This window comes from Diospyros lotus, chromosome 1, assembly GCF_014633365.1.
Source record: "Diospyros lotus cultivar Yz01 chromosome 1, ASM1463336v1, whole genome shotgun sequence".
In the NCBI taxonomy this organism is placed as follows: domain Eukaryota; kingdom Viridiplantae; phylum Streptophyta; class Magnoliopsida; order Ericales; family Ebenaceae; genus Diospyros; species Diospyros lotus.
This window is the reverse complement of record NC_068338.1, coordinates 14,907,658-14,926,158: the sequence shown is the minus strand read 5'-3', so window position 1 is coordinate 14,926,158 and position 18,501 is coordinate 14,907,658. Positions and strand designations below refer to the sequence as shown.

The window sequence follows — 18,501 nt, the reverse complement described above, 5'->3', positions numbered from 1 at the left end:
AGTGGTACTAAACAAGGTTCTTTAACTATCACCGAGCACTATAATAAAATGAATGGATATTGGCTTGAGTTGGATCATTATCAAGATATCAAGATGAAATGTAGTGAAGATGCAGCCACCATAACTGTAATATTTGAAAGAGATAGGGTAGTTGAATTTTTAGCAGGCCTTAATGCTGATTTTGATCAGTAAGGGTGCAGGTCCTAGGGAAAGACAAAATTCCTTCTTTAAATGAAGTCTTTGCTATTGTTCGTAGTGAGGAGTATAGGAGAATAGCTATGCTGAATGAGACTTCTCTTGAGGGATCTGCAATGGCAACTAACAAGAAAGATGCTTCTCGGTTTAGGTCACAACAAGATGGGAATGTTTTTAATCCTAAAGCTCAAAATAAAGATGCTTTATGGTGTTCTTTTTGTAAGAAACCCAGGCATACCAGGGAGACCTATTTTAGACTTCATGGAAAAGAAGCGGTACTAAATAAGGTAGAAGGGATGAAGAATCTTCAGAATTTTCAACCCCGATAGCAAGTTCAAGCCTATCAAGCTGCCAAAGAGGAAGAGACTGCATTGGAGAAGACAAATTCAATTACAGCCGATTCATCTATCATGACCGAACAGCTTAATGCTGAAGAAATCAGCAAGCTTAAAAGCTTCCTAAAGACTATTCAAGGTGGTTCTTGTTCCATGGCCCAAACAGGTATTTACTTGAATTCTGAATCTAGTATTGCCTCATACTATTAGGAATAATCTATGGATTCTGGATTTAGGGGCTACTGATCATATGGCCTTTGATATAAATGTCTTTGATTCCTATACCCCACTAAGTAGCTCCAAAAAGATAACGGTGGCCAATGGTAATACAATTCCTATAGCTGGACATGGTAATGTAAATCTCAATTTCTCATTGCCTATGCAGCATGTTCTTAATGTCCCAAATCTTTCTAGCAACTTGATTTCTGTTCATAAGCTAACCAAGGATCTAAATTGTCGTGTTGTCTTTTTCCCAAACAAATGTGAATTTCAGGCACTGGACACGGGGAAGAAGATTGGAGCTGGTGAAGAATGGAATGGGTTGTATTTTCTAAAGACATGCAGTGTTGATCTTAAGGGGGAGAAACCTTCAACTTACTCTTTTCAGCCAGTTTCAGCTTCTTCGATTCCTATTCAGCTAGCTGTTTCGATTCATGATTTTTGGCTTCAACATTATCGTTTAGGGAACCCTACCATTAGTACTATGCAGTCTATGTTTCCAACTATGCTTAGAAATTTGGACATTTCTAATCTTCATTGTGATGTGTGTGAACTTTCTAAACATCATAGAGTTTCATATCTTGTGAGTAACAATTTATCCTCTCTTCCATTTACTTTGATTCATTCGGATGTGTGGGGACCATCTAAAATTCCTAATTGTTCTGAGGCTAGGTGGTTTATTACCTTTATTGATGATTGTACAAGAACAACTTGGGTTTATCTCTTAAAGAATAAGGCCGCTATTAGTTCTATCTTGCCTATTTTTTATAAGATGATGTCTACTCAATTTGGGTCTCAAATTAAAAAATTTCGAACTAATAATGCAAGAGACTACTTCAATCATCACTTGCATAACTTCTTCCAGCAAGAAGGTATAATTCATGAGTCTTCATGTGTTGATACTCCTCAACAGAATGGTGTAGCAGAAAGAAAAATGAGACATTTGCTCAATGTTACTAGAGCTCTCTTACTACATCATTCTGTCCCTAAGTCTTTTTGGGGGAGGCAATTTTGACTACTGCCTACCTAATTAACCAAGTTCCTTCTACTCTTCTAAAACACGAAAGCCCAATTCAATGCTTATCCTCCTATTTTCCAGCAGTGTTTTCTCATACTCCTTTTCCTTTGAGAGTCTTTGGTTGTGTTGCTTTTGTCCATGTATCCAAACATCATAGGGATAAACTAAACCCTCGAGCCCTCAAATGTGTGTTTCTTGGTTATTCGCCTACTAAAAAAGGGTACAAGGGTGACGTCACCTTGCTACTAAAAAATTTTATGTTACCAAAGATGTTACATTTGTTGAAAATCAATCATTCTTTGGTCCTAGTGCTGATATTCAAGATACACATATATCTTAGTTTGATATAAATAATGATCTTCCCATTTTGGAAACCTCTCATGGTTTGCAGATTCATGCTCCATCTAACTCTTCCTCAGATGAATAGAACTAGTTGGAACCTCCAGAAGAACAGCTGCCATCCACTCCAATTCGATTCAAATGATCTCCCTATGTATTTAAGAGGAGAACACAGCAACAGCAGCCCATTCCAAAACCTCTTCCAGCACCAGTTTCCTCTCTTAATCCAAGTAATGAAACCTCACGTTGTTGTCCCTCTGATTCTCAGCCTAATTCTGCCACATCTAATTCACTGCCTGCATCAATTACTAATGATCTTGATTTGCCAATTGCCCTTCGCAAAGGAAGCAGAAGCTACACCCAACACCCTTTGGCCAATTACATGTCCTATCACCGCTTATCTCCAAATCATAAGGCTTTTCTGACTTCCTTAGACACAATTCCTATTCCTAAGACAGTTAATGAGGCTTTCTCAGATCAGAATTGGGTTTAAGCAATACAGGAGGAGATAAGGGCCTTAGAAAAAAATTAGACATGGGACATTGTCCCTAAGCCAAAAGGAGTCAAGCCCGTAGGCTACTGGTGGGTTCTTAACCTCAAATATAATGTAAATGGGTCCCTAGAAAGGTATAAGGCAAGGCTAGTTGCTAAGGGATACACACAAACTTATGGTATTGATTACCTAGAAACTTTTGCTCCAGTAGCCAAAATGTCAACCATACGTATCCTATTAGCCCTGGCCCACTATGGCTGGAAGTTGCACCAATTTATGTAAAGAATGCCTTCTTGCATAGAGATTTAAAGGAAGAGGTGTTCATGGAACCCCCTCTCGGCTTTGATAAAGGGTTGTCTGGATAGGTATGCAAATTAAGGAAAGCTCTTTATAGCCTTAAACAATCTCCTCGAGCCTGGTTTGATAGTTTTTCTAAAGCCATGAGACATATGAGTTATTCTCAAAGTAGGGGTGATCATACTCTTTTCATTAAGCATTCTTACGGGGGAAGGGTAACAGCTTTTTTGGTTTATGTGGATGATATTATTGGCAGTGGAAATGACTGTGAGGAGCAGGTACAACTTAAGGATAATCTGTCCAAAACTTTTGAAATTAAAGATCTTGACATTTTGAAGTATTTTTTGGGTATAGAGGTAGTTTATTCTAAAGCAAGTATCTTCTTATCCCAAAGAAAATATATTCTTGATCTATTGCATGAGACAGGTTTGCTAGGTGGCAAAGGTGCAAGTACTTCGATGGAATTTAATGTTAAACTATGTGATCAAGGTCAACCAGTGGATAAAGGGAGGTATCAACGATTGGTCGGCAAACTAATATACTTATGTCACACTAGACCAGATATTGCCTTCACAATAAGTTTGGTTAGTTAGTTCATGCATTGTCCTACAGAAAATCATATGCAAGCTGTACGACGAATTATGTGCTATTTAAAGACAACTCTAGGTAAAGGAATCTTATTTAAAGCTGGGACAGATTTGGATATCACAGGATACACTCTTATTTAAAGTTGGGACAGATTTGGATATCACAGGATACACTGATGCAGACTATGGAAGGTCTTTGGTTGATAGATGCTCTACCACAGGTTATTGTGTCTTCTTAAGCGGAAATTTGGTTTCTTGGAGGAGTAAAAAGCAAGGGGTAGTAGCGCGATCAAGTGTTGAAGCCGAATTTCGAGCACTAGCAATGGGCCTATGTGAGTTGTTGTGGTTGCGAATTATTTTGGAAGATTTGAGGATTTTTAGCCACAGGCAAATCAAATTTAGTTGTGATAATAAGTCAGCTATAAGTATAGCACATAATCCTGTGCAGCATGATCGTACCAAACATGTGGAGATAGATAAACATTTTATTAAGGAAAAATTGGAAGCCGGATTGATTTTCATTCCATATGTGTCTTCGGAAGAACAGCTGGCTGATTGTTTGACCAAAGGGCTACCTCCTAAACGGTTTGAAGACTTGGTGTGCAAGCTAGGGATGGTTGATATCCATTCCCCAACTTGAGGGGGATTGATAAAATATATGCTATTTATTTATCTTGTATTCTATCCATCTTGTACTTTATCTTATCTTGTACTTTATCTTTATCTTATTTCTTTCTTGATTAGGTTCAGTGTTTTAAAAATCGGGCTAGGTGCCCGCCTAGGCGTCGCCTAGCCGATAGGCGGCTGCTGGCCGCCCCGAAATTGCCCTAGTCGGGCCTCTTAGGCGCCGGCCCGAGTAAACGTCCAGCTTGGGCGCCCAGGTGACGCCTAGTCGACTAGCGCGCCTAGGGCTTTTTAGGGCTTTTTTGCTAAATCATAAATCGAACCTGTTAACGTCTCCCCCTCTTCACTCTCTTCTCACCTCAACGTTGCTGCCTCAACGCCGCCAAGCTTCATCGGACCGCCAATAGCTCATCGCCGTTGCTGCATCCAACTCCATCCTCGCCGCCAAGCTTCATCGTCACCGCCTCTTATCTGTCGCGTCCTCCTCGTCCTCGTTGCCTCAGCATCGTCGCCCCCGCCCCCGCCCCCGCCCCCGCCCCCACCCCCACCCCCGTCCTCGCCGTCGAGCTCCATCTCCACCGCGGCGAGCTCCATCTCCGTCGACTCGTAACCCCTCTCTCTCTCTCTCTCCCTCTCTCTCTGTGGGTTGTGCGTTTGCTGCGTTTCTGGTTTCTTTTTTATGTTTTTTATTTTTTATTTTATTTCATTTTCTTTTCTATTTGTATATAATTATTATATTTATATTTAATTTTTATTATTAATTATATATATTCTATAATATTTGCAAAAAATCTGCTGCTTGCTTATAGTATATTGATGTTTTTATTATTGGTTTATGTTGCATTATTAATGCTTTTCAACTTTGATTTAATTGAAAATAACATCAAATTACATTACAAAATTTAAAAAATAAAAAAAATAGCAATTTTCTAGGCCCCACCTACGCGCCCTAGGCGCTAGGCCCCAGCCTGGCGCCCGACTAGCGCCTAGCGCTTTTTAGAACACTAATTAGGTTTATTTGTATTTTTCTTTGTTGTAATCTAGTCCTATAAAATAAGAATGTAATCTCTAAAATCTAAGAGAATTCTTTGGAGAATTCTTAGAAAACTCTTATATAAATATTTTTTATTCGTATCAATAAAATATATGGGAATACTGCTTCCTTTCTCCTTTTTATACAAAAAGGGAGTTAAAATTCAGACTCCAATTTGAGCAAAATTTTGATTGAAAATTGTAAAAATAGAAGTATTTTTTGAATATAGAATATTCTTTGTATATCTTAGATTCTAAATATATTCTGTGTATATTCCTATTTCTTTTTTTTGTTATTTTCCTTTTGTATTATTCTCCTCCTCTATAAAGAGAAAAGGAAAATCATTGTATAATTCTAAGAAATAAAGAATTATATTTTCTCAATCTTGTTTAAATGGTATCAAAGTAGGAATTAGGATTAAATCACAGTCGTTCAACTGTGAAACCCTAATTTCTCATATTTCTCTGCTATAACCTAGCACTGCCGCCTCCCGTTCACCGGCCACCTCACTGCTGCAACCTCAGACTGCCGCCACCGGTGTAGTATTTTTTGAATATAGAATATTTTTTGAACTCCGCCTGGGGATGTTATCCACTGTCGGTCCCGAACCCGGATAAAGGAGGAGGGTTGTGTTAGGTAGCTGACAGCCAACATAAAACTTAGTCAGATCCAAAACAAAAACTTTGTCAAAAAATAGATATAAAATATGGTACACAGGAAATGATCGAGCAAAAAATGGAGTGGGGATCATTATGGATAAAAGCTTAGTAGATGAGGTAGTGGATGTAAAAAGAATAGGGGATAGGATTATTATGATGAAGGTTATTCTAGGAAGAATGACTATGAATATCTTTAGTACATATGCACCACAAGCGGGGTTAGATGAAGAGATAAAAGCAAAATTTTGGGAGGACCTAGAGGGACTCATACAAATGATACCAAGAGGAGAGAGAGTGATTATAGGAGATGACTTAAATGGTCACGTGGGTAGAGATGAAAACGGCTATAGAGACGTACATGGAGGGTATGGATTCGGGGAAATTAATAATGAGGGTAAGTCTATTCTAGATTTTGCAATGGCATATGTGCTCATCATAACCAATACTATGTTCAAAAAACGAAACGAACACTTAATCACATATAAAAATGTCACATCAAGCACCCAAATAAATTACTTCCTCATGAGACAAGAGCACCGGGTATGTTGTAGGGATTGTAAGGTGATACCGGGAGAGTGTTTGACTACTCAACATAAACTTCTAGTACTTGACGTCCAAGTAAGAAATTGGAAGAGAAAAAATCACAGAAGACAAAATCCAAGAATCAGGTGGTGGGATTTAAAAGGGAAGAAACAACTAATCTTCAAAGAAAAATTAAGGGGTAGAAGAGAATGGAATGGAGGACAAACAAACTAAATGTGGAGAGAAATGGCTAATGCCCTGAGAAACACAACAAAGGTAGTGCTTGGAGAGACAAATGGTAGAGCCCCTAATCTTAAGGAGTTTTGGTGGTGGAATGAAGAAGTGCAATTGAAAATTAAAAATAAGAAAAATTGCTATAAGGCTGTAATCAGTGCAACAATGAAGAAAATCAAAAAATTATAAAGAATCAAAAAAGGCAGCAAAAAAAGCTGTTAGTGAAGCAAGGTCAAAAGCATACGAGAATCTATATAAACGACTTGATATAAAAGATGGAGAAAGGGATATATATAAATTAGCTAAAGCAAGAGAAAGAAAAACAAGGGATTTAAATCAAGTGAAATGCATAAAAGATGAAAATCAAAATGTATTAGTGAATGAGGGAGCGATTAAGGAGAGATGGAAGGAGTATTTCACAAAATTATTCAATGATGATGGCGACACAAGAGTTAGGTTGGGACATCTTAGTAACTCCGAAGGGAAGGTGAGCTATACATTTTATCGACGCATAAGTCCAAATGAAATAAAGCAAGTATTAAAAAAGATGAAAAATCATAAGGCAGTGGGACCGGATAATATACCAACAGAAGCATGGAAATGCATGGGAGAAGAGGGTATCTCCTAGCTAACGAAATTATTTAACGCGATTCTTAAATCAAAAAGGATGTCAGATGAGTGGAGGAAGAGTACTTTAGTCCCTATATATAAGAACAAAGGAGATGTTCAAAACTGTGAAAATTATAGAGGAATTAAGTTAATGAGCCATACCATGAAACTCTGGGAGAGAGTAATACAGCAGAGGCTCAGAAAAGAAACAGAGGTCTCAGAAAATCAGTTTGGTTTCATGCCCGGTAGGTCAACAATGGAAGCTATATATCTACTGAGGCGCCTAATGGAAAGGTATTGGGATCATCAGAAGGACCTACATATGATGTTTATAAATCTAGAAAAGGCCTATGATAGGGTCCCTAGAGAAGTATTATGGAGGGTTTAAGAGAAGAAAGGAGTCCGAATAGCCTATATACAAGCCCTTAAGGACATGTATCATGGTGCAGAGACAAGGGTCAGAACATGCGGAGGGGATACTGAACCGTTTAAAATTACAATAGGATTGCATCAAGGTTCTGCACTAAGTCCATACTTATTTGCTTTAGTAATGGATGAACTCACTAAAAATATTCAGACAAAGGTGCCATGGTATATGCTATTTGCAGACGACATAGTGTTGGTGAATGAAACAAAAGAACGAGTGAACACTAAGCTTGAGTTCTGGAGAAACAATTTAGAATTTCAGGGATTTAAATTAAGCAGAAAGAAAACAGAATATATGGAATGTAAATTTAGTAAGAATGCAAGAGTGGAGGATGTTATAATAAAATTGGAAGACCAAATCTTACAAAGAAAAGACCATTTTCGATATTTGGGATTAGTGATTCAAGAAGATGGAGAAATTCACGAGGATGTCACACATAGAATTAAGGTAGGTTGGCTAAAATGGAGAAATGCATCGAGGGTGTTATTTGATGGTAAAATCCCATTAAAATTGAAAGGAAAATTCTATAGGACAGCTATAAGACCAGTTTTGTTGTACGGCTCAGAATGTTAGGGCAGTCAAATACCAACATGAGCAACAGACGAGTGTAGCGGAGATGAGGATGTTAAGATGGATGTGCGGCCATACAAGAAAATATAAAATTAGAAATGAAGTTATTCGTAATAAGATAGGAGTAGTGCCAATAGAGGAGAAGATGAGAGAGACTAGACTAAGATAGTTTGGTCGTGTGAGAAGGAGACCAAGAGACGCTCTTGTGAGGAGAATTGATGAAATGGAACAATTAATCAAAAAAAGAGGTAGAGGCAGACCTAAGAAGACTTTGAGGGAGACATTAAAGTTTGATATGAAGTGTATGGATCTCAATGAAGATATGACAAAAGATAGAAATATATGGAAGTCTAGAATTCATGTAGCCGATCCCACATAGTGGGATAAAGGCTGGATATGTTGTTATTGTTGTTGTAGAATATTCTTTGTATATCTTAGATTCTATATATATTCTGTGTATATTCCTATTTTCTTTTTTTGTTATTTTCCTTTTATATTATTCTCTTCATCTATAAAGAGAAAAGGGAAATCATTGTATAATTCTAAGAAATAGAGAATTATATTTTCTCAATCTTGTTTAGATGGTATCAGAGCAAGAATTAGGATTAAATCACAGCCATTCAATTGTGAAACCATAATTTCTCCTATTTCTCTGCTATAACCTAGCATTGCCGCCTCCCTTTCACCGGCCACCTCACTGCTGCATCCTCAGACTGTCGTCGCCCATACACCGACCTCTGCCTCTGAGATCCAGCCATCCCGACCGTCGCCGCCGCCTCTACAGTCGTCGTCATTTTCCAGTGGGTTCAAACCTCTAGAACGGCCACTGCCTCCTAGCCTCTCGCAAAGATCGGCTACTGTCCGTCGCATCTATCGCTGTATTTGTTGCCGCCTCAGCATCGCACACTGGAGCCCCTCCTATCCGCTGTCCTTGATCGCGTTCGTGCTACCTCAGTTCGCGCATCAGAGCCACGTGTCCGACCCGCCCCAGTTCGCTCATCAAATCCGCCCTTGGTCGCTGGTCTTCTTTGCCTAGATATGATCTGATTTATATTGTTCAGATGGGGCACCTTGGTACCCAGATTCAAGCGCCCAGATCCGTGGGTAACTGCTAGTGGGTCCAGATCTGGTCACTGTGTGCAAATCCGGCTACTGCTCTACCTTGCTTCTACTGCCCTAATTCGTTTTTTTTCAGCCACGATGAATGAATCTGCATCTTCAATCACTCCGACCCAGCAATCCCACTCTTCTCAAGATCAGTTTCGAGCTCCCCGAAACTCCTCCGACTCACATCCGGTACAGATTACGACTATTCATCTCAATGGTACCAATTTCCTGCATTGGTCGCAATCTGTTCGTATGTACATTCGAGGTCGAGGAAAGATTGGCTATTTGACTGGCGCCACATCCGCGCCAGACAGTAAAGACCCACTGTATGACATATGGGATGCCGAGAATTCAATGGTGATGACGTGGCTTGTTAACTCCATGGAGGAAGAGATAAGTTCAAACTATATGTGCTTCTCAACAGCAAAAGAACTATGGGATAAAGTCACTGCCATGTATTCCGATTTCAACTTGAAACTTGGTGAGATTCGACAAGGTAGTGATACTGTCACCATATATTATAATTCTTTAAAGCGCATTTGGCAGGACATGGATCTCTTTAATACATATGAGTGGAAGAACACAGAAGATTGCAAATATTATCAAAAAATGATCGATGCTAATCGAGTCTTTAAGTTTCTTGCTGGACTCAATGTTGAGTATGATGAAGTCCGCGGGAGGATTGTCGGTAGAAATCCACTCCCGTCTCTTAGTGAAGCTTTTTCTGAAGTTCGGCGTGAAGAAAGTCGAAGACTGGTTATGTTAGGCAAGAAAAAGAGTGGTGAAAGTGGGCTATCTGAAAATATGGCACTCATTACTGCTGATGCTAATGCTGGTGGACGGCATATTGCGGGTCAACGAAAGGCGGAAGAAAAGTCTCATGTTTGGTGTGATCATTGCAATAAACCACGCCATACTCAGGAGACCTGTTGGGTGCTTCATGGCAAGCCAGCCAATTGGAAGCCAAGATCAAAGCGATCTCAACCTATTGCCCATGAAGCTGATGCAGGACCATTCAACAAAGAGCAACTTGATCAAATTCTGTGACTGCTAAAGCCTAATCTGTCCCCTGGTACACCCAATTGTTCATTGGCCTTTTCAGGTAGAAATTCATTTGCCCTCGCTAGCTCTTTTCAATCTGTTCCATGGATCATTGATTCAGTAGCATCTGATCATATGATTGGTTTATCGCATCTATTCAACTCGTATATTCCTTATTCTAGTAGTGAAAAAAATAAGAATAGCCGATGGTAGTCTTTCACCTCTTGCAGGTAAAGGTCTTATTAAACTCACTGATAATATTGATCTTCAATCAGTACTCCATGTTCCTAAACTTACCTGCAATCTTCTATCTGTTAGTAAACTCTCCAAAGACTCTAACTGTCGTGTTATCTTTTTTTATTCCTATTGCATTTTTTAGGCCCAAAACTCGGGGAAGACGATTGGCAATGCTAGAGAAATAAACGGACTCTTCTATTTGGATGGGGATGTCTTACGTAATAAAAAAGCTCACGGGTTGAGTGGTATTAGTTCTACTTCTGTTTCTAATCAAATAATGCAATGGCATCTTAGACTAGGCCATCCTAGTTTTCCTTACTTGAAATATTTATTTCCTACATTGTTTAAAGGAGTGGATCTTTCTATGTTTCAATGCGAGAGTTTCCATTTATCCAAAGATCATCGTGTTAAATTTCTTCCAAAACCCTATTGTCCTTCAAAACCATTCTATTTGATACATAGTGATGTTTGGGGCCCTTCTAAGGTCTCCACCTTGTCTGGCAAAAAGTGGTTTGTTACTTTTATTGATGATCATACTTGAGTTTGTTGGGTTTACTTACTTGCAAAGAAATCAGATGTGCCTAGAATTTTCAAGGATTTTTTCCATCTGATTAAAGCTCAATTTAACACAAAAATTTGTATTCTTTGATCTGATAATGGCACTGAATATTTTAATGAATCTTTGGGGGGTTTTTTAAAAGAAAAAGGAATTTTACATCAATCCACTTGCCGTGAAACTCTCCAACAAAATGGTATTGCTGAACAGAAAAATCGACATCTACTTGAGGTTGCCAGGGCCATCATGTTTTCTATGAATGTCCCTAAATACCTCTGGGGTGATGCAATTTTAACCACTTCATATCTCATCAATCGTATGCCCACTCGTGTTCTACAGTTTCAAACCCCCTTACACTCTTTAAAACAACTCTTCCCTCTCTGTCGTATATATTCTGAGTTACCCTTAAAAGTTTTTGGATGCACTTGCTTTGTTTATGTTCCTCAAATATTTCGTTCCAAATTGAATCCCACAGTTGAAAAATGTGTCTTTCTGAGCTATGCACCAAATAAAAAAGGGTACAAATGCTTTAATCATATTACCAAAAAAACTTATATTAGTATGGATGTGTCTTTCCTCGAAACTCAACCCTACTTTCCCAAAAATCATCTTCAGGGGGAGCATATTGAGAAAGGAGATAATTTTTTGAATTCTAATGTTGAGAAGGATAATTACTTAAAACTATATGATCCTTGTCCTACCATGATTGGTGCTCATCTCCACTCTGATAAACAACTCAAGGACATAAATATTCCAAATATTGTAGAATAGGGTGTGTCTGGTTCACAGGTGCCTAGCGTGATAGGATTGGAACCAGGGGGAGAATTACCACAAACGGATCAAAATATTCCAAAACCGGAGCTTCAGTTTTATACTAGAAGACAAACCCTGAAGAATACTATCAATCCGAATATTCCTCTAACAATTGAACAATCGACATCTTCGAATGATAGGCTTTCCGATAGTTCTTCTTCTGGTAACTCTAAACTCACTCCTCCAGATTATTCTTCATTTGACTTGTCTGATCTTGATGTCCCTATTGCTACTAGGAAAGGAGTGAGATCTTGTACCAAACACCCAATTGCTAAATACTTGTCATACCAAAAATTGTCCAATCATCATAAGGTCTTTCTTTCAAATATTTCTAACTTGTATGTCCCAAAAACAATTCAGGATGCCCTTGGTGACCCAAATTGGAAGTTAACAGTCCAGGAGGAAATGAGTGCTCTTAGAAAGAATGGAACTTGGGAGATTGTGAACAAACCAAAAGGCAAAACAACAGTAAGTTGTAAGTGGGTATTTACTATAAAATGTAAGGCAGATGGGAGCATTGAAAGATACAAAGCAAGGTTGGTTGCTAAGGGTTTCACCCAAACATACGGCATCGACTATCAAGAAACATTTGCTTCAGTAGCTAAAATAAACTCCATTCGAGTTCTCCTCTCCCTTGCAGTGAATCTTGATTGGCCACTCCACCAATTTGATGTAAATAATGCCTTCCTAAATGGTGATTTAGAAGAAGTGTTTATGGATCTTCCACCAAGATTTGAAAAGAGCCTCGATACAAACAAGGTATGTCGTTTAAAAAAATCATTGTATGGTCTAAAACAGTCTCCGAGAGCGTGGTTTGAAAGATTTGAAAAGGCGGTGAAAAGCTATGGTTACATTCAGAGCCAAGCAAACCACACACTATTCTTCAAGCACGCCAACAACGGTAAGAAAACAATCTTAATTGTCTATGTGGATGATATAATAATGACTGGTGATGATAAGGGAGAGATTGAAGAGCTTAAGAGGAGATTAGCTCACGAGTTTGAGATCAAGGACTTGGGTCCTCTAAAGTACTTTCTTGGGATGGAATTTGCAAGATCTAAGAAGGGGATCTTTGTCAACCAACGTAAGTATATTCTGGATTTACTCAATGAAACAGGAATGCTTGGGTGTAAGGTTGCTGAAACTCCCATTGAACCCAACTTAAAACTTCAACCTGTCGAGGCCAAGAATGTGGTAGAAAGGGAGAAATATCAAAGACTTGTGGGTAGACTTATCTATTTATCCCATACTTGACCAGACGTAGCCTTTGTTGTAAGTGTTGTAAGTCAATTTATGCACTCACCTGGTTCACAACATTTTGAAGCTACCTATAGAATTCTGCGGTACCTAAAGGGAACCCCTAGGAAATGTCTACTTTTTAGAAAACGTGGACATCTTTATGTAGAGCCTTATACAGATGCGGACTGGGCAGGCAGTATAACTGACTGAAGATCTACATCAGGGTATTGCACTTTTGTGGGAGGCAATCTTGTTACTTAGAGGAGTAAGAAACAAAATGTGGTGGCCAGAAGCAGTGTTGAAGCCGAATTTCGTGCAGTTGCCCATGGTATTTGTGAGGTCATGTGGATAAAGAGGCTTCTATCAGACTTGAGGGTCTCCACTTCCCTTCCAGCTAAAGTTCACTGTGATAATAAAACCGCAATCTCTATTGCTCATAATCCAGTTCTCCATGACAAAACAAAGCATGTAGAGGTGGATAAACACTTTATTAAGGAAAAAATTGATAATGGAGTAATTTGTATGCCCTACATTCCAACAGTTGACCAAGTGACTGACATTCTTACAAAAGGAGTACATAGAACTCAGTTTGAGAAACTTGTGAGCAAGCTTGCCATGGAAGATATCTTCAAGCCAGCTTGAGGGGAAGTATAGAAATAGAAGTATTTTTTGAATATAGAATATTTTTTGTATATCTTAGATTCTATATATATTCTGTGTATATTCTTATTTCCTTTTTTTGTTATTTTTCTTTTGTATTATTCTCTTCCTCTATAAAGAGAAAAGGGAAATCATTGTATAATTCTAAGAAATAGAGAATTATATTTTCTCAATCTTGTTTAGAAAAACATTTGCACAACAGTTGTACATGCTCAGAAAGAGAACCCTAATATCCAACAGAATCCAAGGTAAAGGCAACCGGATAAAGAGGCAACCACCATCCACCATATAACCACTTTCAGACATTCCCCCCCCCCCCCCCCCCCACCCCCACCCCCCGGCGCAGGGGCTGCTCAACCCTATAAGCCTTACTTCTTTCTTTATATTTTTATTGGATAATTCTCTGTTATGATATAGTTCCCTTTCCACACTTGTTTGTATGTACTAACTCAAAACTTGCTCCATATGTAGAGATCTATAATGAGTTCACACAAGGTTATATTTCAGTGGCCTGTTTTATGAAGCAACAAGAACAAAATGGATTCTTTTATCACATTTTTTTTCCTCTCCAGGACATTTGGGTCTCTTAAATGCAAGAAACCTTCATAAGTATCAAAGATTTGCTCACATAGTAACACAGATACGTTAAAATTTGGAAATTGTCAATTAACTGTTACAATTCTTAATACCAAACACATAAAGATAGCACCACCCTTAAAAGATTTATAAAGATGCCAAATGCATTAACAGACCAACATTTAACTGTATGAAAAATAACAGACCAGCAAGCTACATCATAGCAATTTACTAGCAACAATTTATACCCTGGGAATAAAGAGTTTCAAAGTCATGTACTGTTAAGCACCCTTCCTTCGTCACTGATGCCAAGTATATACCCTGATTAAAAAAAAAAAAAAGGAACCTGAGAAAATAAATTTGAAGGAAACTGCAGACATGAAGCAAATTCCCTGGTATCTAGGACTACAAAAGGAAGCAAAAATGAGAAAGAAAGGAACAACATTAAGTGGGAAAACATATTGTAACTCCAAAAAAATGAAGAATGGACTTTAGTAAAAATAAAATAAATAAATAAATAAAAACCCTTCAATTGGCATGGTTTAGAACTAGAAATGCAGCATTCACCTTGGTGTCAAATTGGAGTGCAGCAACACCCTGCCTAAAAAAACAATAACAAACAAGATAAGAAGCATGGCAAAAGCATCATTCTGCATAACAGGAGAAAAAACATGGGATGGCATAGCAATATGCATACCATCAAAAAGGAGGAGAAAAGCAAAACACCTTTGATCTAGCAAACTAATTCAGTGTATGGAAATAACCAGTCTTCTAACATAAGAATCAATTACAAGATGGAAAGGAGCACACACAAAAAGGTCTTGTTGGAGATCCAAAGGCATTATATGGTTGTATGAACTAGTTAATGTAGAGTTAGTGCCCTAATGCTAGATTTATATAACGTCTAGCAAGCGTGAATTGGGACTAATGATGTACATCTTACAAACTTTATAAAATACATTTTCATATTTTAAGATCATATCTTCATTCATATCTCTCCAATTAATATACGAACGAGTCCCTAGATTTCCTAATAAAGGTCTTATTCTCAAGTGTTAAGAATATGTGACAAAGACCCTTAAATTTAGGATTTCTTAAAGTGATTCCCTATCCTTAGATTTCTCAAAAGGAGAATATGATTAATCGATTACGGATTGGCACATAGGCTACTACGTTTTATTAGTGTGAGATACTAATGATAAAGGATGATAAGTCACATGCCATAATCCATGAGATGGATATAATAGACATGTGAGTAGATATTAGTTGAACATCTGTTAAATGTGACGCAAGTAACAGATCACATGACTGAGAGGATTAATGACCTGTCACTGGCTTCAATTGTGTCACTAGTCCTTAGACCGAAAGCAACACAGTTCTTGTATGTTGGTGTCAGAGATTTGTCGTTGTGCAGAACCGCCCGTATATTACAGTGGGAATGTGCACTATGTGGTCTCTGTACAATAACATATGGAAGCAGGTGATTGCTAATAAGATCCATTAACCACCGACGTAAGGCAAATATCTTATGTGATCAGTAGTTGTTTGTGATTGCTTAAACCCCTGGCCAAGGTGCACCTGATCGGAAAGGAGTTTCCAATATCAAAAAGAGTTCTGAAGTGTCATCTCAATCACACCATGCTAGATCTTGGCATAGCTATCGAGTTCTATGAGTTTGGTCAGTCCATGACTCTCACTTGATCGGGATGTTAGTCAGTGGAGGGATTATAGTACACAGGAATTGAAAGCTCTAATAGGCTCACTTTAAGTATGACTTCATTATTAATAGGATCGTCTTGATATAATGCTAGTTGTCACTCAGGACCTCTCAAGGTACATCGAATAGATGGAAAGATTCTCGTTGTAGATCAAAGTGTTTGATCAACGTCAAAGTTGTTTGATGTGTCATGATTGCTACTCGGTGGTAAACCTAGAAGGTTACACGCATATCCGAGTGTAGTGGTTGATTAGTGATGTAATGTTGTAATTAATTATTGATCATCATTAAGAGTTAATGATGACACCGTTAAGAGTTAACGGAAAGATTTTAATTAATCGAAGCAATTGTTAGGAGCTAACAAGCATGCCATTAAGAGTTAACAAGGCTTCAATTTCATTATGAGATAATGGAAAGATCATTAAGAGTTAATAGCGGATCTAGATGCAATTTACAGAAAGTTGACATGAGGGAATATAAGTGGTCAACTGGGCCTTAGTGCATCACCCCGAACTAGTTGACCGGCTCAAAATCAGTCAACCAATTCTTGTTGATTTGGAATAAACCGATCAACTGTTTCCTTGAAACCGGTCAACCGTTTCTTACAGCGAGGGTCGCATTAGGGAATGTTCTCTTGTCGTTTTTTGTAACGGTTTTGGGCAACTGCATGTTTGGAGAGGACGAAGAGAAGGACGACATGCAAATGCCATGCTTTTCCCTCTCTCTTGCTTTTTCCTTCTCTCTCCTACTTGGTTTGTCCAATTTGGAGGATATGTAAGGGTTTAGGGTTTTGGTATTTATTGGAAGAGAAAGAAGTTAAGAAGCTTTTGCCATTGCCATTTTTCTCTCTCGGCAGTTCACTTCTTCTCCTTCATTCTCTCTAGATACCCTTCCTCTACTTGTTCCCCATTGCTCCTTGTTGCTATTTGCTATTGTAGCAATTCCATTCTAATAGTGAGACTGTTTGGAATTGGATTCTTATTTGTCTTGAACCCATTTACAGCCACATCACCTGCAAGAAGCTTGGCTAACACATAAGTTTCTTGTAGGATTCTTCCACTGCTTGGAGCATGGACTGACTAGGGCTCTTGTGCAAGTAAGGGACGGACTAGTCATCCAGTTTTTCATTCAAAGTAGTTGGTGACTATTCAGGAGCTACCTTTGGGAGCATTTGGTGAGGACTGGAGCTGCCTTGGCTGCGTTTTTGCATTCACAGCATCTACGGGATCATCCAATAAGGTATACTTTCTAAACACCTTATGGATGGTTCGATTTTTATTGCATATGGTTGTTAGATACCAGATCTTGCAAGGTGATCTTGTTTTCTTCCGCTGCCTATTTTATGTTGTTTTTGAAAAAGTTGTGAAAACCAGCTAAAACTCTTGCATGAACCACCAAGTGTTGGCGTTTCCTTTCGGTTAAATGGTAAACCAACACTTTAAATATACTTTCTTAAATAAAGAAAATTATTTGACAACGAAATTCTTAGTATAGATTGTTGCTCTAATAAGAAAACCAGTTGAATGCTATCACATGGATTCAGAAATTGGCAGGTCTAATCATCCCACCAGCCAACCAACATAGCAGGTTATCATGGGCTCATATCCTAAAAGCAATGGCAGGGGAATGGATTAAAGCCTGTAATGAAATGAGTTGTACTTGAGGTAATCCAGCCTAATGATTTTATCTTAGGTTCAATGGGACAAACAAGTAAAGATGTGGTTGTTCTGAAACATGTTCACTGCTTAAATTATTGTTGTATTACACGCATCTATTTTGCAATTTATGAAGGTTGAGATTTTATTCTCTTAATGAATATATAGACCGAACTTGGTTGGACTGAGCAAAAACACTCTTGACAAATTCGTTGATTAAATCTTGCAAAGGAGACGATGAGATTAGATTCTCTTAATGAATCCATAAGATGGATCAGTTGGGATGTGCAAGATCACTCTTGATGGATTCAAGACCTGAGTATGGAAGTGGTGCCACTTTGAACGGGATTTGGACATGCTTAATCCCTAAGCAGCTCACTTGATTGGATTACAGGCACAGAGCCAGGACATGACAAGCTCTAATATTTCATCTCTGATACAAAAAAATGTGTGTGCAGTACTTCTAATTAATTCTGTGATTTTAGTTCGAGATTTAATTCACAGAAATCCAAATGAATTTGTATGCTGGCACTAGGAGATGGTTCCAAAGCATAAAGACACCATCATTGAAGCATGCAACTGTACTGATTATCTCAACAGCTTTATGAATTTGAAACAAGTGAGGGATTGTTGGAATGGGTTTCAAAAGGATGGCTTTTCAATTTCCAGACAGTTCAATTTCATAGTATTTTCCTGAAATAAAATAAATTCATATACTCAATTTTCTAACATGAATTTA

The 18,501-nt window shown here is 38.3% G+C and overlaps 1 protein-coding gene across 2 annotated transcripts in view; it reads right to left on the bottom strand.

Moving 5' to 3' along the window:
* The window catches only part of LOC127790420 (uncharacterized), a 131,863-nt gene that overhangs the window by 67,227 nt on the left and 46,135 nt on the right, over nt 1–18,501 (bottom strand). For both annotated transcript variants that reach the window (XM_052319941.1, XM_052319947.1), the window contains 2 exons: nt 14,958–14,991; nt 14,639–14,711 (listed from right to left, as the gene is read on the bottom strand). In XM_052319941.1, coding sequence (XP_052175901.1) covers nt 14,639–14,711; nt 14,958–14,991 — 107 coding nt within the window. The remainder of the gene's footprint in view (nt 1–14,638; nt 14,712–14,957; nt 14,992–18,501) is intronic.